At 39.7% G+C, this 27080-nt stretch overlaps 1 protein-coding gene and 1 pseudogene across 9 annotated transcripts in view; one reads left to right on the forward strand and one right to left on the reverse strand.

Moving 5' to 3' along the window:
• RBMS3 (RNA binding motif single stranded interacting protein 3) overlaps positions 1-27080 on the reverse strand; it is an 817329-nt gene that overhangs the window by 314289 nt on the left and 475960 nt on the right. For all 9 annotated transcript variants that reach the window (XM_049870948.1, XM_049870956.1, XM_049870954.1 and 6 more), the window contains exon 5: positions 5250-5407. In XM_049870948.1, coding sequence (XP_049726905.1) covers positions 5250-5407 — 158 coding nt within the window. The remainder of the gene's footprint in view (positions 1-5249; positions 5408-27080) is intronic.
• On the forward strand, positions 24986-25238 carry LOC126068441 (40S ribosomal protein S27-like; annotated as a pseudogene).

Genomic DNA, 27080 nt, shown 5'->3' on the forward strand with positions numbered 1-27080 from the left:
CCAAAAGGTCAGCAGTTTGAATCTACCAGCTGCTCCTTGGAAACCCTGTGGGGCAGTTCTACTCTGTCCTATAGGGTCGCTATGAGTTGGAATTGACTCAACAGCAATGGGTTTGGCTTTGGATTCTGGTATATTTGCCTACAAAGAACATAATTTTTTTTTGGTAATTTCTGTGTTCATTATGTTTATTCAGAATCAGTGTTTGCATTGCATTTCAGAAGGTGGGAGAGAAGAGGGAGCAAGAAGAAGTATCAAGCAGTACGTAGTGAATCTATAAAACGCTAAGAATATTCAAAGTTATTCAAAGTTATTAATGGAAAACATACAAAAAATACTTTGAGCTGCCTTTTTATACCAATATTTAAAAATCAGGCTAATATTTGCCTGCCTAAAAACCGTAATTACTTTTGTTTTAACGTAGTGAAAGAACAGAGAACTTCAACTATTTCTTTCTAATTCAGTAGAGAGAGATGGAACACAGAGCTAGCCATATGTTAAAAGTCATTCAAACAAAGCTCCATGAGAATCAAATTAAAGAGGACTGAAGAGGGGTGAAAAACCCTGCAACACATAAAGGTCTCTCCTCTCATCAGTCTCTCACGCTCTTTAACTCACCAGGGGACACTAAATACATTTCTCAAAGAGGGTCTATGTTCCCAGATGTTGAAGCTGGATTAATTGGGAATGCTTCTCCCCCACTTCCTTCTTCACTTGGGGTCATTCTTTACCGGCCTCTTATACCATTCCCTCCATGTGATTTTTGTTGGACAAACGGTCTCAGGTTTCTGGGAACTGGAAATGGATAGCATGAACACACAGCTCTGTCCCTCTAGACTCCAGCTGATTTATGCTCTGATCCTCACCCTCGCAGGCCAGGTAGTCTGTTGGCACCACCAGCTCTGCAGTAGTGCGTCTGACTGTCAGCATTCCCACCATAAACTTCTGTTTTTAGAGGTTTATGACTTGGCTATAAAATGCTGCCTGGAGGGGAGTGGATCTTACAAAACTGTTTTAAGTTACAAGAGACTAAGAGAGGAAGAAAATAAATAAATAACAGCGAAAAATAAAATGTCTGTGATTTCAGACACTACCTACTGCTTCTGGAACTTTGAAAAGCCTGCAATTGCGCTCTATATGCGCCCTACTGGCATTCAAATCGACGCTTTGAAGTTCAGCGTTTTAAATATAAAATGAAGATCCTACTTTGACTTTGAAGTGATGGTTATCAAAGACGATGAATGTATAGTTTCCAAGTAAAATAATAACGGGGAGTTTTCTTTCCTGTCAGAGGAATTTTCAGATTCCCTGTGCGTAGATCAGGGGCCACATCTGGCAGTGAGGAGTGACCCATGGTAATATTCAAAGTGAAGCCCACTGAGTTATTCAGGTTTCATGACTCCAGATAGTCATAACTTCAAGAGATATGTACAAAAATTTACCAGGCACAATTATAGGCTGGCTATTCTCTCGATCAAAACAATATTATTGTAAACATGCCTGTGGCACTGTGAACTCTCAGAGGAAGAAACAATTTGTGAACCGGAAATACTTGGGCTGATGCTACTGCAGTTTGCTCTAATGTTCCAGGATACCCTATATCAGAATTTGCCTTATCATTATCACAAATGCTGTCTTTCTGCATGTTGCTGTAGTCAAAACATAGCAAAGTGATTTCATTCATTCATCATTAAAAATTTACTGAAGGTCAATTACATGTCAGACAACGTTCTAAGTTCTGGAATGTGTATGAGGAAGAAGAAACAGTCTCTACTCTTGAGGGACAGGAACGGAGATAGATTCATCATTAGTACATTTCGAGAAAGTGGTACAGTGTGATAGAGGTACCAACAAAAATTAATTCCACCTGGAAAATTTAGAGGTAGCTTTAGAGTAGTGGCACTCAAATTGTGTTCTGGGAGCGGCAGTGTCAGCATTTCCTGGGAACTTGTTAGAAATGCAAATTATTGAGTCCCACCCCAGACCTATTAAATCAGAAACTCTAGGAGTGGGAAGAGCAGTAAGCATTTTTATAGGCCTTCCAGATAATTCTGAGAACCAGCCCTAATGCCCTAAGGCAATGGTTCCCAAACTCTAGAGATCAACAGTCTAAAGTGTTTGTTAATACCCAGATTCCTAGGCCCCACCTTCCAGACTGCCCATTCACTACAGCTGAGATGGGGCCCAATAATTCCCATTTCTAGCAAGTTCCCAGGTGATGCTGATGCTGCTAATCTGGGAACTGTACTTTGAGAACCACTGTCCTGAGGTTTCCGGGGCATATAATCCATTAACTTCTCTCACTAGCTATGTACCATCCTTCAACAAATTGAGAAAATAGTTACTCAAATCATCTCTGTTTTGTAGTTCAGAGAAGACGCTCCTATTAAGAAAGGCTAAATGAGAGAGGGAGAGGATGGTATTTGAAAGAGAGGGACACACATGTTGTAAACGTCTTAAGGTGTGAATGATCAATCTGTAGAAAGGTCAAGAAGGATTGAGGCAGATCTACTTACTTATGGCATAGCTAAAATTCAATGAATAAAACTTGCCCCACCAAATTAGGTACATCACAACTTAAGGTCTAAGATACTTGGAGAATGAAATACTTATCGTGTATAGGTTTCTGGCTTCTTACACAATTGAGATAGACGCTATTTCCTTTTGAATTTCTTAGGCACAAGAAATCAATGTCTTGACTTTAAACTCTGATTTCCTTTTCCAATAATATGTCACCTTGTGAAATTAGAAAATACATGGTTTTGAGTACCGAGACCTAAGTTTCAGTATTGGACTGTGACTACAATAGTTCATGTCTAAACCTCAAAGTTTGCTTTGAATTTAGACACTCAGGGATTTCATAGGACGGTAACTGCGAAATCAACCAACCACCCAACAATCCACCCCAAAATGAAAAAGGCAGGCATGATCCCTAAGTTAATGGCAAGTGCAATCTAGTGGATGATCATAGGCATTAAGCAAACATATAAAGAACTAATTGATTACAATTGTGGTAAATTATATTTAAAAAAATATGAAAACAACAAAAATAACTTTTATAGGAGCTGAAACGAGAACACCTAACATTGTCTGAAGGCTGGGGTTAGAGGTTAGTGAAGGCTTCTCTGAAGAAAGGACATATAAGCCCACAGCTGGGGGATGAGGAAGAAGCTAGGGCAAGAACAGTTCCCTGGCTTGTGCCCTTAGACACAAAGTAGGAAGAGGCCACGCCAGGAAGAGGAGAAAAGTCAGGGATGATGCAGAGGTGCATAATCAAACCAAACCCAATGCCGTTGAGTCAATTCTGACCTTACAGGACAGAGTAGAACTGTCCCATAGAGTTTCCAAGGAGCACCTGGCAGATTCGAACTGCCGACCCTTTGGTTAGCAGCCGTAGCACTTAACCACTACACCACCAGGGTTTCCAGTGGAGAGGGAGGCAAGTCAAATCATTGAGGCTGCATGGAAGAGTTGTAAGCAGACTCCTGACACAATCTTATTTGCATATTTAAGGGATCGTTATTGCCGCTATATATAAAAGGCACTGGAGGAGGGAAAGGCATACAATAATTTCAAATCCCCAACCTTTCCATTCTAAAGACAATAACCTTGTTACGCTTTATCTTTTCATGACACCCTATGCTATGATTACAGTTTTGCCTTTTACAATGTACACTACTTGGCTCTGCACTTAAGAAGAACATGATTCATTTTGAGCAAACTGTGTCCAGAAAAGATAAATGGAAAAGAAATGAATAACCCAATCTTTGTAGCACAAAAAAAAGTCCCATGTTTTAAAAACAGCACTACACGTTGTCTTAGAAAATATGTTCTCTTGATGAATCTGAAATATGTTCATTTCTCAGCAGGAGGACAAATAAGGGAGGAACTGATTCGTTACGGAAGAGTTTTCTTTTTGAGGGCTGAGGTTGGGGAGAAGAAAATCTAAAGGAAGTTGCATGTTGTGTAAAATGAAACATATCAGTCATTTCAGTGAACTCCCGCCCTGGTCAAACCTCCAACAGCAGGCTGTATTCACTCAGGGAATTACCTGACTGGCAAAATTCAGAGACCCAGGCCATATATTAGCTCTGCATGACCGTGAAAATCAAGTCATCAATGTTCCAAAGCCAGAATGTCTCATATGTACATTCAAGTCAGGGAGATTTGCTTCGTTCTGCTTATTTCTAGTCAAATCATCAAGCAAGTACCTTGCATATATGTCTACTGCTCTGCCAAGTGTAAACTATTGTGGGGAATAAAAAAAAAAAAAATTTAAGACACGGCCCTTGACCTCCAGGAAGTCAAGTTAGAGATCAGTTTCCACTTACAATACAATTTGTTATCTTCCAAGGTGGTTTGGAATGGTTTTCCATATCATAGCAGGGTTCATCCTAGGTGGACGACCTGTCTGCAGTGGGCTGACTTCAGATGTGGCACATAAAGTCCTTCCACCCATCTGTGTTAAGTTAGCTGGAGACACACATAAAGGCACCACACCATCGAGACAAGGCTTTGCTTTGCATCTTTCTTATGGAGCAGTTGCTTTTTCTCTGTGATTCTTTTAGCTCTGTTTTTCAGGAAAGCACAGCAGGTACAAACGTTTTAACTTCATTCCTGGCTGTGACCCTCTTTTGTAAACAATCCCTTAAAGTTAACATGAAAACTACTCTTCCTTTTCCAACAATGAAAGAAGAGCAATTTGCTTTTTTCCTGTCGTGCTTAAAACATCAAAAACACACAGCCAGGGCCTCTTAAATGCAAATACCCCCTTGACCTCCCCTTATATTTCTGGGTTCCTTGGGACTTCCCAACAATTCGTGTTTCTCTAAACCTTTCCCCTCTTCTCCTTGCTGAGAAATTCTACCATCTCTCTGGTAACGCAGTGCAAAAACATTTGGATGCTTTGTCCACCACCTGGGGTGTTTTGCTTTGGGGTTCTGGACATTAGCCCCCACAACAATGGGCAGCGTCTGAGTGTGTTGATCTACACAGAGGCCCGGGAATGGAGTATGCATATTGTTATGACTCAAGACACATGAACATTCTACGTACACATTTTAGCAAGCACAATGTATTTATAATCACGTTGGAATTCTTTGGCTGGAATCAAAGATACAAACAGAGATACTTTGATAAAGTTCATTTTTCTTTTGTTTTGCATATTCTCTCACTTTGGGCCCTAATACTAGAAACAAATGGAATTAAAAGGGAACAATGAGAAGGGGATATAAACAGAGCAAGTGGTTTACCTGGCAAAGCCAACTCCTCTGCTGACGCCATTAGCGTCTCTTAGTATTCTTGTGGAAATGACATGTCCGAAGGGTTTCAGCATATTCTCAAGTTCCTGCTCGTCCATAGAAATGGGGAGATTTGAGATGTATAGGTTGGTTGGGTCTTGCTCTTGTTGCTATGGGAAGGAAAGAAACAAATGCAGTAAGTTATGAACATTGAGAAATTTATTTCACAATTGGATAAACTTTTGTTTAAACTGTAATCCAGATTCCATTCTCCAACACGTTCTCAAAAGCGCTTTCACTAGGGGCAATTCTTTTCCCCAGATATTCTTCTAGCTCAAAACATTTCTCATAGAGAGAATATCTTCCGTGAAAGCCAAGCTCTCTCCAGCCTTTGTAGCAAAGACTGATAAACTTGCTGCATTAGAACTAAGGTAAATGTATTCTCTATTAACACTAAATACTATTTCTTCTACTAACACTCTTAATTACAATCAGCCCTAGTTACTAGTGTTCTTTACTGCATGCACATGACATGCCAGGCATTGTTCTAAGCACTTAATTCATTCAATATTCCTAATAAATATTAGTTCTTATTTTAGAGATGGCAAAGTTGATTCCTAACTTGTCCAAGTTACACAGCTACTAAGTGTCAAAACCAGGGGCTGAACGCTAGGCCTATTGCCCAAGTTCAGGGTCTTCGCCACTCCGCTCTACTTGCCTTCCAGTAGACCAATGGTTCTCAGAGTGTGGTCCCCAGAACAGCACCATCAGCATCACTGGGAAATTGTTAGAAATGGAAGTTCTCTGGCCCAATCCCAGACCTATAGAGTCAGGAACTCTGTAGGTGGGGCCCAGAGATTTGTTTTGACAAGTTCTCCAGAGATGATGCTGATGACTGCTTAAGTTTGAGGATCACTGCCATAGACCATACGTGAATATTACATAGGAATAAGACTAAGGTGTCTAGATTTCCTAACTCAGCAGCAATAGTGTCTAAGTAGGCTTTGCTTAATAGAATGGGAATGAAACCACAATTGCGGACATTACATCTAAGTGTATGGATGTTCTCTATTTTATACAGTGACTTGGTAAGTCAAAAATTAGCTGTATGTTTGCCTCAGAATAAAATACAGCCATAAACTTGATATGATTAATCAGCTGATATTAAAATATATCAAGATACTTAACTGAACCATTATGTCTTAACCAAAATAGCAAACTTAACTTCAAAGAAAATAGATTAAATTAGAAAAAGACATTCCGAAGTCTATGGGAAATTACAATATGTAATAGTAAGATATCTTTTCTGAAGAGTTGTATTCTATTATGTAGAACATTAAAGGTTTTAGACACAATAAAAATACACAGTAAGCGAGATCTGAAATATTAACTCAGGTTAAGAATCAATTCTGGTACGCAACTAAATTCCATTATTTTTAACACCTGTACCCTGGTGGCATAGTGGCTAAGTGTTACGGCTGCTAAGCAAAGAGTCGGCAGTTCGAATCTGCCAGGTGCTCCTTGGAAACTCTATGAGGCAGTTCTACTCTGTCCTACAGGGGCACTATGAGTCGGAATCAACTTGACAGCACTGGGTTTGTTTTTGTTTTTGGTTTGGTAAGTATTTAGGCAGGTCATAATATTTTTTTTATCAAGCTCTGAGATGAATAAATTATGTAATTAGGTTCATTTTTTAAACACAACTTAGTCTTAAAGCTTTGTTTTTTTAATCACCATGGAAAATAGCAAAAAATAAACAGATATAATCAATCTGAAAAATATAACTACAGCTTTTGTATTCGGGAATAACATAGAAGTAGAAACAGTAAAGCAGAAGCCAGTTTCTCTCTTCACACACACACACGTACATATTCCATGATGGTATGACCCTAGTGAGACAACAGATATAATATCGCCCTTCCTAAATGATTATAGTCTTGGTTTTTGGCTGGGATAGTGGACAAAACATAAAAAAGTGAACTTTCAGATACATAATAAGGAAACTTAGGCATGTACCTTTTTTAACTTTCATAGTACTTTACTATCCATCATTTAAGTTTAATCTCCACGTTGTCACGTGAAAGGTAGCTTGGCAAATATTATCATACTTGCTGGATAATGAGGAAACAGAGGCATGGTTGATTCATCACCTTACCCAAAAATAATCCAAAAATTCCCGACAGGGTTAGAATTCAATTTAGCAACAAATAGTCTTGTCTAGTTAAGTATATTTTCCACCAGCCCAATGTTTGCCATGCTTCACTTATTTGCATATCATCTTAGAAATCCTTGCCAGCTATGTACTTTGACTTATTAAATAAGATTTCTTTAAATAAATCCATTTTAAAAGATAACATTAAGTTGCCACCATTACTGAAAAGCCAGTGTTGCTTGTCATAAGTAGATGATGGTTGCAAAAACAGTGAACAAATCAATGTTTTAAAGTATAGGTACATATGGTTGAGTTTTTTTTTCCTTTTTCTGCAGAGGGCTTTGAGTCTCGCAGTTGACTTTCTCTTTGTTACAAAAGGGACCTGTAATTAGGAAAGGGCTTAGAAGCACACTAGCACTGCCCTGAGTTTTTCTTCTGGGAAGAAATCAGGACAAGACAACTGAGAAAGGAATAACTTTCTTATGTTGGTGATTGCCAGGTTCTATACACGTAGATCTACTCAGGTTTCATGAGCGATACATGTCTCACAGCCTGCCGTAACCCTGAGCTTCCCAATGAATGAACCACATCACATGGCAGTCCCATAAGTGGGTCACAAATGGCCCAGCATTCTGCAACCCTCAGCCCTTAGTCAGGCTAAACCACCACATGGGACCTTCCTCATTACCACTAGTACCGTACAGATCTTACCATTTTCCCTGGGCAGCAGTGTACTAGTGAATCCTGATTCAAATCCATTTCCAAAGTCCCTAAGTGTGGAAGGCAGGGCAGTTTCTCCAAATGATGTTCAATAATCACAGAGAGCTTAGTAAACAAGGGATTGTCCAGTAAACTATATTCATCTCTAAATCTAAATGTAAACAGCAAGGCCAACTCCTGAATTTGTACTCACAGTGACAATGTAGCATTGGGTGGTACTCCATAATCTGTATTTGCAGAGAGAATATAGAGTTGGGTGCTGGTTGCTGTTGTTGTTAGGTGCCGTTAAGTCAGTTCTGACTCACAGTGACTGTATGACAACAGAACGAAACACTGCCTGGTCCTGTGTCACCTCACAACACTATGTCTGTCAGGTCGTGTTATTTAAGTAATTCTCTCCTTGGAAAAACAGAATTACTCCTGAATGTATTTGTTGTCTTGACAAAAGAATATAACTTCTGTATAGAATAAACCTTAAAATAGTATAAACCCACTGCTGTAGAGTCGATTCTGACTCATAAGGACCCTATGGGACAGAGTAGAACTGCCCCATAGAGTTTCCAAGGAGCTCCTGGTGGATTCAAACTGCCAACCTCTTGGTTAGCAACCGTAGCACTTTATCACTACACCACCAGGGTTTCCTAAAATAGTATATATATCTATATTTTTCTTTTTTAATTGTATTTACTTAGCAGATTTATGGAAGTGGATGGTCACTTTCAAAAGGTTCATTGAACCTAAGAGCTCTTTCCTTCCAATGTTTCAGGAAAATTTCTCATGCGATAACTACAATCCAAAACCCTTTTTAAAATCCTTTTTTAAGTTAAATATTCACAAACACTTAGCTCCAGAATGGACCTAAGGAAGCATCTTGTCCAATCTGATCATTTAACAGAAGAAAAATACGGAAGCTATACAATGGAGAACGACTTGCCCAAGGCCACCCAACCAATTAGCAAAAGGCCAGAAATAGAGCGCACATGCTTTTATACCTGGTCCGGTATTCTTTCCAATTCATGACACTGTCTTTAATAAGATAACAGGCTGTGGTTTAAAGGAATGTCTGTACTGACAAAAATAAACGTTCTCTGAATTCCTCGTTCTATTCACTTTTACCCATCCATCAATTAGCTTTAGCTACAGATGTAAAGCTATGAGAAAGAGCTCCTAGCCCTAATCAGCATCCTACACAGAGCTACGGAATGAACACACTGTGGCATACCCTAGTTTATAAAAGTACACAGCTACAATTCATACATACTATTACGTTTAATTGACTGTGTCACCATAAGCAAATCACCCATTTTGATCTGTTTCTCCATTTTTTCATCTGTAGGTTTTCTTGATTTATTATTTAGTTTTGTCAAAAGCTCAGGAAAAAATTAGAAGAGATAAGGGTCTCCTCCATGGTTAATGGAAGCAGAAGCCTATCATTTCACTCAAGGATATGTAAATAATTTTATTTCCCCTGGAATGGCTTCCCTTTCGTTGGGTTCCTTGGTATGTGTAAACTGCCAAATTAAGATTTACTGTCACCCATTTGCTTTTTTAAGAAATTTAAGACAACTCCAGAGCTTCAGAGCACTTCAAGATGGTTAAGTAAATGAGCGTATACAGAGGACAAAACAGTGGCCCACAGCTAGAGGGAAGGTTACGTCTGGGTTTGTGTTTCGCGGGCATGCATTATGACTTTTATCGGAACGTGACTCTGAAAAAGGCTGTTAGGAGAACACTACTTTGCAGCTTAACAACAATCTGATGATAATTATAATTCAGGAAAACATACCTAAATATCCAGGAAATAGTTACTGGCATTAAATAGAGATGTTAGAGCAGTGTTTTTCAAGTTACCTGGGGTAAGGACCATTTTTTATTTCCAATCTGCCATGGACCAGTGGAAACCCTGGTGGCGTAGTGGTTAAGTGCTAAGGCTGCTAACCAAAAGGTCTGCAGTTCAAATCTACCAGGCACTCCTTGGAAACCCTACGGAGCAGTTCTACTCTGTCCTATAGCATCGCTATGAGTCAGAATCGACTCGACAGCGGGTTTATGGACCAGTATCTTGTAAAAGATGGTAAGAATGAATTAATAGAAAATAAGATAAGAAGATTTGCAAAATGTAAATCTCGACTTTTTATTATTACATTCAACAGACACAAAATTACATTTTGGACTCGATGCCATGTTAATGTCAAATTATTATAAAAGGTTTTCAATGCTTACACTAACTTCTGTCCTCATTTTGTTACAGACAAGTAAACAGTTTGTGGATGGAACTTCGCATAGCACTGTTTTAGGGGACTGCTTTCCTGTTTTTTTTTCCCATAACATAATGTCTGTGGGTCACAGTAGACTATTGACTCTTCTTTCTTTATATATTACCTAGTCCTTTTTTTAATCACAAAATTGTGTATAACGGATTTTATGATTACAGTCGTTTTGCTGTCTCAAAATGAATTCTCCTGACCAGTGGTGACAAAACATCCAGAAATTCCCTTAAGAGGTGAAATAACTCCAAAGCAAGCATATCTATTTAAAAACACACTGAGAGTGAAGTTCATATAGACTGAAGACAATTATTATTAATTTATAAAGAGCTGTGTTTTATAGTATCCAAAGTGCTTCAAGGTTATTTTATTTCATCTGGTCTTTTATAACAACCCTACGAGGTAGAGACGGCGAGATTTATTATTCCCATTGTATCGAAAAGAAAACGGGTTCTGATATCTTAAGAAGTTTACCAAGGTCACCTGGCTGGTAAGTGAATTCACTGACATCATAAATGCTACTTTTTGACACTTGATCCAGTCCTCTCTCTCCTACACTCCACTGACTCTGGAGATTACTTATAAATATTGCTATTCACTGTATCTCACCTGCAGAAAGGAAAAGCAATGGGAGACAAAGGAGCAACTGTTTTCTAATGGAAGAGCCTATTTTAAATGCTGCAGCAATTTAAAAATGAGTAATAATAATAAAAAAAAGAAATGCTTTCTCTCACCCTGAAAACGGAAGCAGAGAATCAGCGCCTCCCACGTTAACAAGCTGCCCCAGAGGCATCAGGTTATTTCTGAATGAGTTTAACATTGATTTTTACAGAGATATTCTCCCTTTTCTGGTGATTTTATCAGCATGTTTGGTGCCTGGCTATAAGAAGTAGAGAACCTCTGATTGAGACTCAGACGAAGCCTACTGTTTTGGTCATATTTGCTTCAGTATCCTACATATGTGGATTTTTTCAAATTTGTACTGTTATGAAAAAAATAAGTTCTCTGGCAGCTCTGACCATCACAATATGGCTTCAGCATTCCCTGGTCACAAAGGCTACTGCCTTTGACCAGGTCAAGAGATATGCACAGCCTTGTGGTTCAGTGATGGAATTCACATGGAGAATGGGAACCTTCCATGGAGGAGGCTGCTATTCAATTCCTTGCCAAAGCTTCTCAAATGCAGCCACCACCCATTTGTTAGTGGAGATCTGTGTGTTGATATGAAGCTGAACAGGTTTCAGTGGAGCTTCCAGACTAAGACAGACTAGAAAGAAAGACCTCGCAATCTATTTCTGAAGAATCAGTCAATGAAAACCCTAGAGAGCACAATGGTCTGACCCCATATGGGGTCCGCATGAGTCAGGTGCAACTCAATGGTAACCAACAAGAAGAGCAACTTCAAGAAAGGAGCTCCAGAAGCATACCTGCAAGGTTCAAAACAAAAGGGAAAAGTAAGGAAGGACTGCCAAGGAGTCAGCTTTCAACCCTAAATGGTGCCCTATATAGGTGACATTTGTCATCTTTGCTCAGTGGTAAAAGGGGCTCTGCATGAAAAGAGAGCTGGTGATTTCTCTTCCCCTAGTTCTGTGTGAAGAAGCAGCCTGGTGGCGCAATTGTTAAGCACTCAGCTGCTAACCAAAATGTTGGCAGTTCGAACACACCCAGCAGCTCCGCAGGAAAAAAGACTTGGCAATCTACTAAAGATTACAGCCTAGAAAACCCTACAGGGGCAGCTCTACTCTGTCACATTGGGTTGCTGTGAGTTGAAAATCGGCTCTAAGGCACCCAACAATAACGACAAGTTGTGTGTGCTGATGGAGTTAGAGGAAGATGATACCAATTGTTCCTTGCAAGGCACCAATAAGAACAATTTCCCTAAGGAAAAAACATTTTAAAAAGGAACGATCTGATTATTATAGATTTAATTTAAGCCCCACATTGGCAATTGGCGCTCACGTCCTCAAGTTCAACTGGCGAGTTTAATTCTGGTTAAAAAAAAAAAAAAAAACTTCAAAGAGGGCTGAACGTGAAACAACACTCAGAGTTCCTGACCACCTGGCCACCAGTCATTGTGCTAGTCTTCAAGGCTGGGGCCAGCTTTTCTTTCCAGATTGATCTGAGCAGCCTCAAGTCGAGATGTGCAGTGAACGATTACATACACCTCTTGAGTCTTTATGACTGAATGTGAATTACCTGTGGTCCTGGAACAGGTGGCCAAATTGGATTCCTGGCTTTCCTTGACTTCTCCCTCCACATGCACCTCATGAACTCGGGCTCAGTATCACCAGTTATCAGCCCTGATGTGATGGTTTCTCCTGTGAGAAAATGCTAAATTAACATTTTACAATATTGAGATCTCTCTATAGTTTTATTGTAATAGGTTACAATATCACAGATGTGTATGGTTTTGCACTCAGGGTCCTGGCGGCCAAAAATGAGAACAGGAAACAAAACCATAGAGAACTACTCAATATTGTAAAGACATCACACCACATTTTCTTGAAGTCTAAATCACCACCCTGAAGGGGCTCTTTTCTTCTCTATTTTACAGGTGGCTGCATGCTGTGACCTCTGAGACAGAAAGGTGTCACCTGATTTATTCATAATGGTCATGATCTTCCTTTGAACAACTACGGAATTATGGAAATGGTGTGACTATAGTCATGTTTACTGTAAACCAGAACCAAACTCATTGCTGTCTAGCTGATTCCAACTCATAGCAACCCTATAGGACAGAGTAGAACTGCCCCATAGGGTTTCCAAGGAGTGGGTGGTGGATTCGAACTGCCAACCTTTTGATTAACAGCTGAGCTCTTAACCACTGCACCACCAGGGATCCTTTTAACTTCTATTACATAAGAATAAAAGTTTAAATATGTTTAATATTTCAGAGAGTGAAAAGCCACTGTGTTGTATACAAAATGTTGTTGGTGTGGTAACTGTTTCGCTTGAATCTACTTTTATCCCAAAATTGTCCAAAGTTGATTTCACAGGAAACCGGCTCTGTCAAGCTATCCACATTTCACATGCTATAGAGGAGGCAGTTGGCTGTACACTGGCACTTAAAAAAAAAAAAAAAATTAGATACCCACTAAAATTCCGTTAGCTTCAGTGAAGGGGGCATATTCTAGATTTGCTTAATCCTAGCTTTTCCAAAAAGTCTGAACAGACTGCAAAACATTTGCTAGCCTGGGATCCCTAACAATAACAATAGCTTGGGGAAAATGTGTATGTGGTGTTGGGGTGTGCCTGTGTGTGTCTGAGCTTCTTACTCAATGAAGACAGGTTTATCAATGCAGGGTGAGGTGGGGGCAGGAGGTTAAACAGGTGTTCATATCTTGCTTCCATTTTTTAAGCTGCCAGTTAACATTCTGACCTTCGTAGAGAAAAAGCAAGGGAACCCGGGTGGCACGGTGTTTAAGAGTTCGGCTACCAACCAAAAGGACAGGCAGTTCGAATCCACCAGCCACTCCTTGGAAACCCTATGGGGCAGTTCTACTCCGTCCTATAAGGTTGCCATGAGTCAGAATTGACTTGAGAGCAACAGGCTCGCTTGGTTTTTTGGTTTGATTGAGAGAAGCAGCAAAAGCAAGGTGCAATAAAGGGGTTGAAGGTATTCAAATGAAAGAAACTACTTTGCCTTTTATAAGAGCAGCTTCCATCACATGTATTAAGAGTAATTTCCTTAAAACTCGTTAGTGGGAAAGAAATAAATCCTATTCTTCATATAGCTCAACAGAGTTAGATGATTTCACTGGGACTGTGGAGTGGGCAGTACAAACAGTTAAACACTTGGCTGTTAAGCGAAAGGTTGGTGGTCCAAATCCACTCAGAGGTGTCTCAAAAGAAAGGCCCGGCGATTTGTGTTGTTAGTTGCTGATTCCGACTCACGGCAGCCTCATGTGTGCAGAGCAGAACTGTTCCATCGGGTTTTTATGGCTATGGCCTTTCAGAAGCAGGTTGCCTAGGCCTGTCTTCTGAGGTACCTCTTGGAGGGTTCAAACCACCAGTCTTTCAGGGAGTGGTCCAGCACTTAACCATGTATGCCCCCCAGGGACTCCAATCTACTTCCTAAAAACTAGCCACTGAAAACGCTAGGGGGAGTACAGTTCTATTCTGCCTTGAATGGTGTTGCCATGAGTCAGAATCAACTTGATGGCAACTGGTTTGGTGTTTGGTTGCCTAGAAGGTCATTGAAAGAGGAATGGACATATCCTTTCAGTTTTCCTGTCATTCATGGATTTTCTATAGACAGGAGACCTGTAGCTTTGTAGGCTAACGGTTATGGTTACAAAATTAATCCAAGCCAAAGTCACTTACTGATTTAAAGATCTTGACTCAGGATACTTTATTAAATGGATCATCCACTTATTTTTGACCATTCAACATTTCTTTAATCTTCTAGTGTAAGCCAGCTATTGAGTTAAATTCTGAGGGCACTGGACACCAACGTGATGGACCACGCTCCTTGCCTGTCTTATAGAGTCTAGTGGATAGTTTACCACTAAATTTCAATAATAAAGTGCTACTTGTTGTTACCTAACACATTAAGGCAGTCAAGAATATAGATATTCACCACCTACAGTCACACAATACCGCAACTTGAACTTCTAAGTTCCTTAAGCTGGTGATCAGAAGAGCTAGACTATTTCCAAATGGTGTTTCAGTTACGTGAAGAACATGAAAATTAATGCTTGAAATATAAAAACCTATGGGATATGTTAAGTCTTAAAAAAAACCATGAATTCTAGTTTGGGCTGTCTGTTTAACTATAGGTAGCCCCTGACTTATGACATATTCAAGGTCCAAGGAACCTGACTTACAACACTTCATTTTTGTTTTTGTACATCTTATCGTTAGCAATACGCACTACGTACAGCATTGCAGACTGTCATTTGCTGATGCTACCATTCTCAGGTGTTTACTTGAAGATGTTCAGTTTTCAATTTTGTGATTTACTGTTCAAAACATTGCTGTATAGCAGGCTATGGCCTGGTCTACAGTGAAGTCAGTGTCAGTGTCAGGAGTCATAACAGATGGAAAGCTGGGCAACGTTCAACTCTAGGGACGTGGGACAACTGAACTGCACACATGACCAGCAACCGTTAGGACTCCAACTTCATTGTGATGACACTGACGCCAACTTCACTGTAGACCAGGTCTATCCAAAATCCAAAAACCCGTTGCCATCAAGTTGATTCTGACTCACAGCGACCCTATAGGACAGAGTAGAACTGCCCCATAGGGTTTCTAAAGGGCAGCTGGTAAATTCAAACTGCTGACCTTTTAGTTAGCACCCAGCATTTCGTACCATAAGAAGCACAGGTGTTACTTTGAAGCTGAGCTGTTTAAGTTGCTCACACTGTAGCACCTGCACTGCTTATACCTCCAGCAGTACGTGCAGCAAAAGAAGTCATGCCACTGAAAGTTCTAATCCAGAAAAGGTGAGGAAGGCTCTAGACATGGATATAAAGGTGAAGATCATTAAAGCCTATGATAATGGAAAGAGAGTTGGTCAAATAGCATGTTTTGATAATCAGAATAGGATTTTGGAGGCTTTTAAGGAAGCGATTGGTATAAAATTGACAAATTTAACAAAGAAGAGGCAAGGGTCAATCCCTGAGATGGAGAAGCTATTGATGGTTTGCATAGAAGGACCAAATCCAGAAGAGGATTCCTATGAGTTTACTGACAATTCAAACAAAAGCTTGCAGCCTTTTTGAAAACCTGAACGGACAGCAAAGAGAAGACTACTGCAAGTATTTTAATGCCAGCAAGGGCTGGTTTCATCACCTCAAATGCAGGTTTGGCTTACATAACATACGTATAACTGGAGAAGCATGAGCGACTGTGCTGAAGCTGCCCAAAATTCTCAAGGATGAGCTGAACAAAACAGTGAGATGTTACTGCGAATCACATGAAGAAAAAAAGAAAAGGACCATATAGACAACTCTCACTTCTTTTCTGTCTAGAAACACCATCCCCATTCCCAGGGATAATCCAGATGATCCAGAATCTTCCACAAGTGGAGTTATCACCACACCTGAGAAAATGCCAGTATCACCCAGCTCTTCTTCATCGTCGGATAAATTTTTATGATTTGTGTATTTTTTATGTATGTATGTATTATTTTTTTTTATGTATTAAAATATAGCTATAAGTTTATATGTAATGTTTTCAACCCCTAAACACAAATTAAGATTGAATTTATTAAAATACTGGTAATAAAAGGCAATAACAATTAAACACAAACAAAAAATGAGATACTTGTCTTTAAGTCAGAAATGACTTACAACAGGGTGATTGGAATGGAACCCTGTCGTAAGTCAGGGACTGCCTGTATTTATAGATTTCCAATTCAACAAAAAGTGATTTTGTTCATAAACCCCAGGAAACTTTGGGTAGGAATGATCCATGAACAGATAGTGACATTATCTTGTTCTTAACATTTTTCAGTGAATTTTCTGACTTCCAAATGGAGGTAATAAGACTAATAACCTCAGAGGGCTGCTGTGAGAATGCAAAGATTTAATAAACCAAAAATTTACTTAAGTGCCCAGTACATAGGTATTTTCATAATTATTACTAGGATGTTTAGGACATTGCAAAAGTGTAGCTACTAAGCATAAGTCATTTTCATAAAAGAATAAATATTTCTGTTTCTAATTTGCCCCATTACTTTCCTCATGGGTGTAAACTTACTACATAGTGTATTTAATTGTGTGGAGGTGGGCATATTAAATTGATGATGACGTCCTTAAAATATCACCATTGTATCAGCAAAAGAATCTAGAAATATATCAGAGAGGGGGGAACAGAACACTATTCCTATCATTTATGAGCTAAAAAGATTAATGATTTATTACTGGGCTCATTAATCAAAACTGTGTGGCTCTTTTTTTCTTAAGGAACAATTCCACCGTTCAAGTCAATTAGCCCACGAAAGCCATTACAGCAAAGAAACGGCAATGTTATTCAGATTTCTCTGGGAGTATTTAGAGTATAAGATAAATGCCATTATTCAGAAGATACCGAAGTGCTAAGCTTCTTAAATTCATACTATTGGGAACCCGTGGTACATTAAAATGCTGAAACTCATTAAAAGCCTTTTCGCCCCTCAGCTTCAGTGTCATTGGCTTTCCCAACATGTGGTGTTGTTAGGTGCCATTGAGTCAGTTCTAACTCACGGCAACCCTACGTACAACAGAACGACTGAAACATTGTCAGGTCCTGTGCCATCTTCACAATTGTTGCTGTGTTTGAGCCCATGGCTGCAGCCACTGTGTCAATCCATCTCATTGAGGGTCTTGCTCTTTTTTTACTCACCCTCTACTTTACCAAGCATAATGTCCTTCTCCAGGGATTGGTCCCTCCAAATAACATGTCCAAAGTAAGTAAGACAAAGTCTTGCCATCCTCACTTCTAAAGAGCATTCTGGCTGTACTTCTTCCAAGACAAATTTGTTCATTCTTCTGGCAGTCCATGGCATATTCAATATTCTTCACCAACACCGTAATTCAAAGGCATCAATTCTTCAATCTTCCTTATTCTTTGTCCAGCTTTTGCATGCACATAAGGTGATTGAAAACACCATAGCTTGGGTCAGGCGCACCTTAGTCTTCAAGATGACATCTTTTTTTAATACTTTGAAGAGGTCTTTTGCAGCAGATTTGCCCAATGCAATGTGTCATTTGATTTCTTGACTGCTGCTTCCATGACTGTTGATTGTGGATCCAAGTAAATTAAATCCTTGACAACTTCAGTATTTTCTCCATTTATCATGATCTTGTTTATTGGTCCAGTTGTGAGGATTTTTGTTTTCTTTATGTTAGGGTGTAATCCATACTGAAGGCTGTAGCCTTTGATCTTCATCAGCAAGTGCTTCAAGTTCTCGTCACTTTCAACAATCAAGGCTGTGTCACCTGCATATCGCAGATTGTTAATTTGTCTTCCTCCAGTCCTGATGCCCTGTTCTTCATATAGTTCAGCTTCTTGGATTAACTGCTCAGCACACAGATTGAAAAAATATGGTGAAAGGATACCACCCTGACAAACACCTTTTCTGATTTTAAACCGTGCATTATTCTCTTGTTCTGTTCCAAAGGCTGCCTCTTGATCTATGTACAGCTTCCGCATGAGCACAATTAAGCGTTCTGGAATTCCCATTCTTAGCAATGTTTTCCATAATTTGTTATGATGCACGAGTCAAATGTCTTTGCATAGTCAATAAAATACAGGTAAACATTTTTCTGGTATTCTCTGTATTCAGCCAAGATCCATCTGACATCAGCAATGATATCCCTTGTTCCATGTTCTCTTCTGAATCTGGATTGAATTTCTGGCAGTTCCCTGTTGGTGTACCGCTGCAGCCACCTTTGAATGATCTTCAGCATAATTTTATTTGCATGTGATATTAACGATATTGTTTGATAATTTCTGTATTCCATTGGACCACCTTTCTTTGGAATTGTCAGCCTAGTTAAAGACAATAAAATGTTCCCAGCATCCAAGAGGAGAGTGATCTCTGCTCCTTCAGCTCCACTCCAGTGAGCCAGTGAAGCACAACTGGCACTCAACCCTGGAAGCAACCACAGCTTCTGCCAGATTACCCTGATACCTGAGAAACCAAACCAAAACACGCAAACCAATTGCAGCTGAGCAAGTTAACCATTTGTGCCACCGAAGGACTGCCAAATTAACTAATATGCTACACTGTTGTTGGCATTGTTAGTTGCCATCAAATCTATTCTGACTCATGGTTACCCCATATGTCAGAGTAGAACTGTGCTCCATAGGGGTTTCAAGGCTATGATGTTTCAGAAGCAGACCACCAGGCCTCTCTTCTGAGCTGCCGCTGGGTGGGTTTGAGTTGCCAACCTTTCTTTAGTCTAGTAGTTGAGCACTTGGCCAAGAGGGAGAGAAGAGTAAGTAGTTAATACTAATCATTAATCCTTATCTTGTTAGAGAGATCTATTTAAAACATTTGAGCATCAAAATATCATATCCCAGAAAATAAAAAAAGAATCCATAGTGATACAAATAAATGAGGGAGAAGAGAAAGCTATTCCTTGAAATAGAACGCAAACTAATAAATGTAGAAGAAATGTTGGAATCAGAAAATAACTGCTTGGCTATCAAGACAGTCATAATTTATTCCGGCAAGGATGAGCAGATGATGACAAAACCAGTTGGGGAAAGTTTGATGAGAACTAAGGAATTTGCACAATTTCAATAAACCTCTCCAAAACGTATTTATTAATTTTGAAGGGAAAAACAATAACTCTTCAGAGGAGATATTTTTGCAACTTTTTTAAAGTCTGAAATTATTTGAAAATATAAGTTAAAACAAAAGCAAAACTAAAAGAAACCAGCTATTAGTCTTGAGAGTTAAAATACACACAAACACACACATGAAATACCTCCCAAAACAATTTCATTCATCATAAGTAGTTCACTTTACAAAAGAAACTTAAGATAGTATGCACAGTATACATTCTTTGACTTGCATTCAAGCTGCATGCCCTCAAGTCAGAATGGACAAAAAATACGAAAGTCAGCATCTGCCTCCACTAACACACCTTGATTCTCGTACTCAACAACATCTCGAACAGTGTCTATTCTTTTGTTTATTTGTACACTACCATTTCCTGGTCTCCACTAAAGGCTCTAGGTAACATTTCTCCCCAACTGATTACACAGAAAATGAAGATGGAGACTCACATACTGAGTCCCAGGTATCTATACAACGGTGCATAAAGGAAAGCCAGGTATCTTCATTTTAAATGTAGACAACTATCCTCCACCATTTCCATGCCCCCCGCACCATTGCCAGATTTTTTCCTGATGTGATACTGTTGTTAGCTGCCATCAAATCAGCCCCCATCTCACAGTGACCGTGAGCAAGGGAAAGGAACACTGCCCACTCCTGTATCACCCACGTGATAGATTGTGGATTGGGCTATTATAATCCATAGGGTTTCCATTGGTTGATTTTTGGAAGTAGACCACCAGACCCTTCTTTCTAGTCCCCCTTAGTCTGGAAGCTCTGCGGAAACCTGTTCAGCATCATAGCAGCATATAAGCTTCCACTGGAAGCTGTGATTCATATGCACTGCCTGGAATAAATCTGGGCCTTCTGCATTTAAGGAAAGAAGTTTACAGCTGAACTATTATCAATGCCCTCCTCATAATACAGCATACATATGGATTCTCAGGATCATTTACTCATTAGTGAACAAGAAGGCAGTTGATGCTTTTGTGAGTTTCCAACCTGTGATGTTTATATAAATTTACCTAATTTGGTTTTTTGTCCTTGATTCTACAGAGATTACTCTAAACACTTGGATATGAGATGTCTTTGTTATCTATAGGCTACACCTGAGAGTTTACACTAATGAAGTGTCTCAGGTAGGCACTGGCCAGGACGGAAAGACCATCTTATGATATCGGCTGATCTCAGAGGAGGTGGGCTGATTCAATCAATCATGCCTACACAATGAGGCCTCAATAAAGGCTCTGGACACCAAAGCTCCATGGGCTTCCTGGTTGGTAAAAGACTCTGATACATATGGGAGTAAGCCCATCCTTTTTTGGGACACGGAAGGCCCATGTTGGGAACTCTTCCAGATCTTGCCTTATGTGTCTTTTCATTTGTGAACTTTTCGGTATAATAAAATTATACTCGTAAGTATAGTGTTCTCCTAAAATCTGAGAGTCATTCTAGTGAATTATCAAACCCAAGGGAGTAGCGGGAGCCAGTAAGATGTGAGGGGGTAGAAACCCTAAGATTATGGCTGGTACCCTGAGGGATAGAAAGAACCTCAAAATTTGTAGTCAGCAGGCCAGAAGTGAGGGGGACCCTGGAGACTCCCGAGCTTATGGCTGGCATCCTGAAGGGGAAGTGTGAAAACCCCTAATTTGTAGCCAGCAAGTCAAAAATGAGGGTGACATGGGGACTCCCAAGCTTGTGGTTGGCATCTGTGGTCTTGGGCAGACTTTGCAGTTTGGACGACTCTGACCATAACTTGTGGAGTCTGACGTAGCTCTGGGTGGTTAGGGACAGAACAAGGAGGGCTGCATGCTGGTTTCAGAACAAAAGTGGAAAAGAATTCATTTGATCCTTACAGCTTGGTGTGAGAAGAGGAATTTGATTTTTTTTCTTTTTCTCAATCACGACCCCATACACAGTATGGAATAAGGCATGTTTCCTATATGTGAGTAATGTATACAGCAGTTATTCTGAAATGGGGGCAATGTTGCCCCCCAAGACACACTTGGCATTATCAGGAGATCCATTTCATTGTCACGCCTGAGGTGAGGTGAGTGCTACTGGCCATCTAGTGAGTAGGGGCCAGGGATGAACGAGCCCTCAATAAAGAATGAGGCTCAAAGAGTCAATTTTTCTGAGATTAACATACTCGAAGATACTTTGATATAGAACCCTTTAAGGAGGAAAACAATATATATATGTATAAATCTATATCTACGGGGAGCTTGGTTGCTAACCAAAAGGTCTGCACTTTGAATCCATCAGCCACTCCTTGAAAACCCTGTGTGGCAGTTCTACCTTGTCTTATAGGGTCGCCATGAGTTGGAATCGACTGACAGCAATGGGTTTGGGTTTTTTGTTTGTTTATATATATCTATATGTATGTATATCTACGTCTGTAGATATAGGTATGTAGTATATATGTATATGTGTGTGTGTGTGTGTATATATTTGTATATATATATATATATGAAGCCCTGGTGATGCAGTGTTTAAGAGCTCAGCTGCTAACCAAAATTTTGGCAGTTTGAATCCACTGGCTGCTCCTTGGAAATCCTATGAGGCAATTCTACTCTGTCCTATTGTCCTGTAGGGTCACTATGAGTCAGAATTGACTCAGTGGCAACTGGTTATATGCATGTATGTGTGTATATATATATATATATATACACACACACACTATATATCTATCATTATACATCGTATAATTAATATATCATTATTTATTATACCACCAAAAAAACCCATATACATAAATACACATAATAGCCTCCCTAGTCTAGATTTGGTTATTTTTATTAAAGAGTCTTAAATATGTAAAAACATAATGAAGCGTAAGTACCTCTGTTTACAGCTCTAATGCAACTATTAAACCATACTTTAAAATTGCATGAAAGCCAACCTGAATAGTCAACACATTCAGAATTAAAAGCATTAATTTAATATTATAAATGATGCCATTTGCCAAATCTAAATTGCTGCTTGCGATGTGAATATGCTCACAGCCATAATGCTGAACGTTTGAGACCCATGGGCTGGATTCTTTGTACCATGTGGCATCCTAAACCTTTCACCACTTTTCTCTATTTCAATTACTATGAAACCTTCATGTGAGTGTAGCTTGCCAGGCTAATGAGCTTTGGCTCGGCTTAAAAGCATCATTGCTTATTAAGCTTATCTCTTTCTTCCCTCATTAGCCCCAGACAATGACAACAGGAGTCCTTGGCATCATGTGATTATAGACGTAAGTGCAGACACAAGCAGTGACATTAACTGGTCATCCAGATGATCTCAAAGACGCTTTCATAATTTTTTGAAGATTATCATGAAATGGAAAGCCCCCAAATTAAACATTCTCCTGGGGGAACTCAAGATTCTTAAAACTTATTTCCATCGGTCTCAGAGTGAAAGATGCCAATACAATGAAATCTCACTAGAAATTTCCATGGCTGATCTGGTTTCAAATCCGTATACATATTAGTTATGTGAGGGGCTTTAGTGGCACAGTAGTTAAATACTTGGCTGCTAACTGATAGGTCTGCTGTTTGAACCTACCAGCAGCTCCGTGGGAGAGAAGACCCAGGGATCTGCTTCTGTGAGGATTCCATAAAACCAAACCCATTGCTGTCCAGTCAATGCCCACTCATAGTGACCCTATAGGACAGAGTAAAACTGCTTCACAGGGTTTCCAAGGAGCCCTGCTTGCACAGTAGTTAAGAGCTCGGCTGCTAACCAAAAAGTCGCAGTTCCAACCCACCAGTTACGAGAGTCGGAATCAGCTCAATGGCACACAACAACATAAGCTATGTATTAGCTGCCCGACTAGTGAAGTCACCTCCTGAAGGCTTTGTCTCCTCATCCTTGAAAAGCGGGATTGTTATGGATTGAATTGTGTCCCCTCAAAATATGTGTTGGAATTCGTGGAAACAGGTTTTGATTTGTTATGTTAATGAAGCCATATCACTGTGGGGTGTATCCTAAAACCTAATCCCTTCTGAGTTATATAAAGAGCAGATTCAACATCAGAGCAAGTACAAAACTGGGGGACATAGATCCCAACGGAGATAGATACCACATAAAAATCTCCAAGGAAACAAGGAAAGCCGGGGATACAGAAGCTGAAAAGGACAAGTATCTTCCCTCAAAGCCGACAGAGGGAGCCTTCCCCTAGAGCTGGTGCGCTGAACTAACACTTCTAGCCTTCTGAACTGTGAGAAAATAAATTTCTGCTGCTTAAAGCCACCCACTTGTGACGTTTCTGTGACAGCAGCACTAGATGTCTAAGGCAGGGATAATGATAACGCAGAGCTGCTGTGAAGATTAAATGGGCATTTTATAGATGTTAACATCTTTCTCTTCTCCCTGTGTTAATCTCCTCCACACATTCATTGGGTGCCTGCCTATATATTCTTCTCAAGTAAATGAGAAACAAAATACAATTAAGAACTTGAGAGAATGAGTGCATCCATTTCAGAAGCTTACATTAAAGGAAGCACTAAATCAAAATGTATCTCTTCGCAGGTAATGGTTTTCACTTATTAGGTAGTCTGTATAAACTCTACTTGCCTTCCAAAAAAAAAAAAAAAAAAACAACCCATTGCCACTGAGTTGATTCTGACTTACAGCGACCCTATAGGACAGAGTAGAACTGCCCTACAGAGTTTCGAAGCAGTGCCTGGTGGATTCAAATTGCTAACCTTTTGGTTAGCAGCTGTAGCACTTAACCACTAGGCCACCAGGGTTTCCCTACCTACCTGCCTTAAAAAAAAAAAGAAAGAAACCTGCCTTAGCATACAAAAAAAAAAAAAAAAAATACAGCAAATTGGAAATCATGAAGGACAGACAGAAAGCATAGAAAGGACTGAAATCATGGCTTCTTTTTTAGTTTTTTCTTTCTATTTTCTCATAAGTCTTTTTTTTTTTCTATGTGCCAGATTAAGACTTATAATGGCTGTATATATGATATAGTTTGCAAAAGAAAATATTGATGAATTTCAGATGAGCTAAAAAGAAAACCACTATAAAATCCATAGAATCAAAACATTTTCAGGCCAGGTGGAAAGGCCAAGCTTCTTAGGCAGGAACTAGCTCCCTGTGTACAAGGTAAAGAAGAACAGCCACTGTGGTTGGGCAGAGTGAGCTAGGAGGCAGTGGAGAGGTAGGCAGGGGCCAGATCACATGGCCTTCCTTATAGACCATGCTGGGCCTACATGCCGGGAATTGTTATTATATTCTAAATTGCACTGGAAGGTATTAAAGACTTAAGTGAAGGAAAGACATAATGTGATTTCTTAAATAAATTTGGCCTTTCCAGTGGTGATGACCTCCTCACAAAACCATGCCTCTCGCAAAGGATCTTCTTCATTCCTGTCCAGAGGAGAAGAAGAAACACAAGAAGAAGCATCTGATGCACATACAGCCCTGATTCCTACTTCCTGGATGTGAAATGCCCAGGATGCCATAAAATCACCATGGCCTTTAGCCATGTACAAACAGTAGTTCTGTGCGTTGGCTGCCTCGTGGTCCTCTGCTAGGCTTCAGGAGGAAAAGTAAGGTCTACTGAAGGGTGCTCCTTCAGATGGAAGCAATAATAAAAGTACCGTGAATGAAGATATGTGAGAAACCATCCCAATAAGCATATTTTGGATACAAAACAATAAAGAAAAAATAAAATTGTAAGAGAACGGAGGGCTAAGAGAAGGGGCAGGGTTCCCATTAGCTGGAAAGCTGTTGCAATAGATGAGGGAAACGAATATGAACATAATAGTGGAGATGGTGTTACACAGAAAAGTGGAGACACAAAAGACCTGTTTTGCTGGTAGATTCTGACGGGTAGAATGTGAAGGATTTGACAAAGGAAGGTTCAAAGATGATCTCAGTGTTTTCACATTTGCCTGTTCTCCCACACAGTTACTGTTTATTGTGATCAAAGACATGCAGGACCAGATTTGAGTGGGAAATCAAGAATTCTCTTTTGGATCCATTAAGTCTGAGATATCTATCTGACATCTAGGTTTCTAATCTAATTCATCTAGTTTCAACTAATAAGAGTAGTGAGGACAGTGTAAACACTCAGGGATCCTGGAATATCCTAAATTCAGTTTTATATGCTAGCCTGCCCCCGTATGTGCATACAACTCAGGAGACAGGAGGCATATTCTCTTTGAAAGCAGAAGAATGAACACATTGGGTCATAAAATACTAAGATGGAAGCAATCTGAACAAGAATCATGTCTAAAATGTTCTCAGAGAACTGGAAAGACTTATCTACAATCAACACCCATGGAGCCGCAGTCAAGAAATCAAAAGATGTGTTACATTGGGCAAATCTGCTGCAAAAGACCTCTTTTTAATGTGTTGAAAAGCAAAGATGTCATCTTGAAGACTAAGGTGTGCCTGACCCAAGTCATGGCATTTTCAGTTGCCTTATATGCATGAAAAATCTGGACAATGAATAGGAAGGCTGAAGAGGAGTTAATGTCTTTGAATTGTGGTGTTGGTGAAGAATTCTGAATATACCATGGACTGCCAAAGGAACGAACAAATCTGTTTTGGAAGAAGTACAACCAGAATGCTCCTTAGAAGCAAGGATGATGAGAATATGTCTCACATACTTTGGACATGGTATCAGGAGGGCTCAGTCCCTGGAAAAGGACATCATGTTTGGTAAAGCAGAGGGTCAGTGAAAAAGAGGAAGACCCTCAATGAGATGGATTGGCACAGTGGTTGCAACAATGGGCTCAAGCATAACAACAATTGTGAGGATGGTGCAAGACTGGGCAGAATTTCATTCTGTTCTGCATGGAGTCACTATGAGTTGGAACTGACTCAATGGCACCTAACAACAACAGCAACAACGGTCCCAAAGCAAGTTTGTATCTGGAATCTAGATACTCTTGAATCTCAGTTAAATACATCTATTTTTAAGAAAATGTTCCAGAATCTTATAAAAACTACTTGCACAATGTACAAGTTTCCTTCTGGCTATTTGGTTTTAGAGCCCTGTATTCAAAAGCACAGTTTGTGGACCAGCATCACCTAGGAAATTGTTGGAAATGTAGAATTTCAGGTCCCACCCAAGACGTGCTAAGTCAGATCTGCATTTTTGCAAGATCTGTGGGTGATTCATGTGTACATAAGATTTTGAGAAGCAGTGCTTTACAGGAAGATAATCACACTTGGTTTTATGGAGGTTTATTGAGCATACCAGTATGTTCCTTCACATAGTAAAATGAAGACAAAAGCTGGCATTGTATGCCTCAAATGATTAGCTAGCTCCATCTAATATTCATTAATATTCATTTAATGCCATTAAAAACAAAAAGCACCAGCTACCTAACACAACAATTGGTCTCTATTCAGCTGGAGAAACATAGAAAGAAGAAGAGTCAGGAATTGAAGGAAGATATGGATGTGTGGCTAATTGTGGCCAT

This window comes from Elephas maximus, chromosome 27, assembly GCF_024166365.1.
Source record: "Elephas maximus indicus isolate mEleMax1 chromosome 27, mEleMax1 primary haplotype, whole genome shotgun sequence".
Taxonomy (NCBI): Eukaryota; Metazoa; Chordata; class Mammalia; order Proboscidea; family Elephantidae; genus Elephas; species Elephas maximus.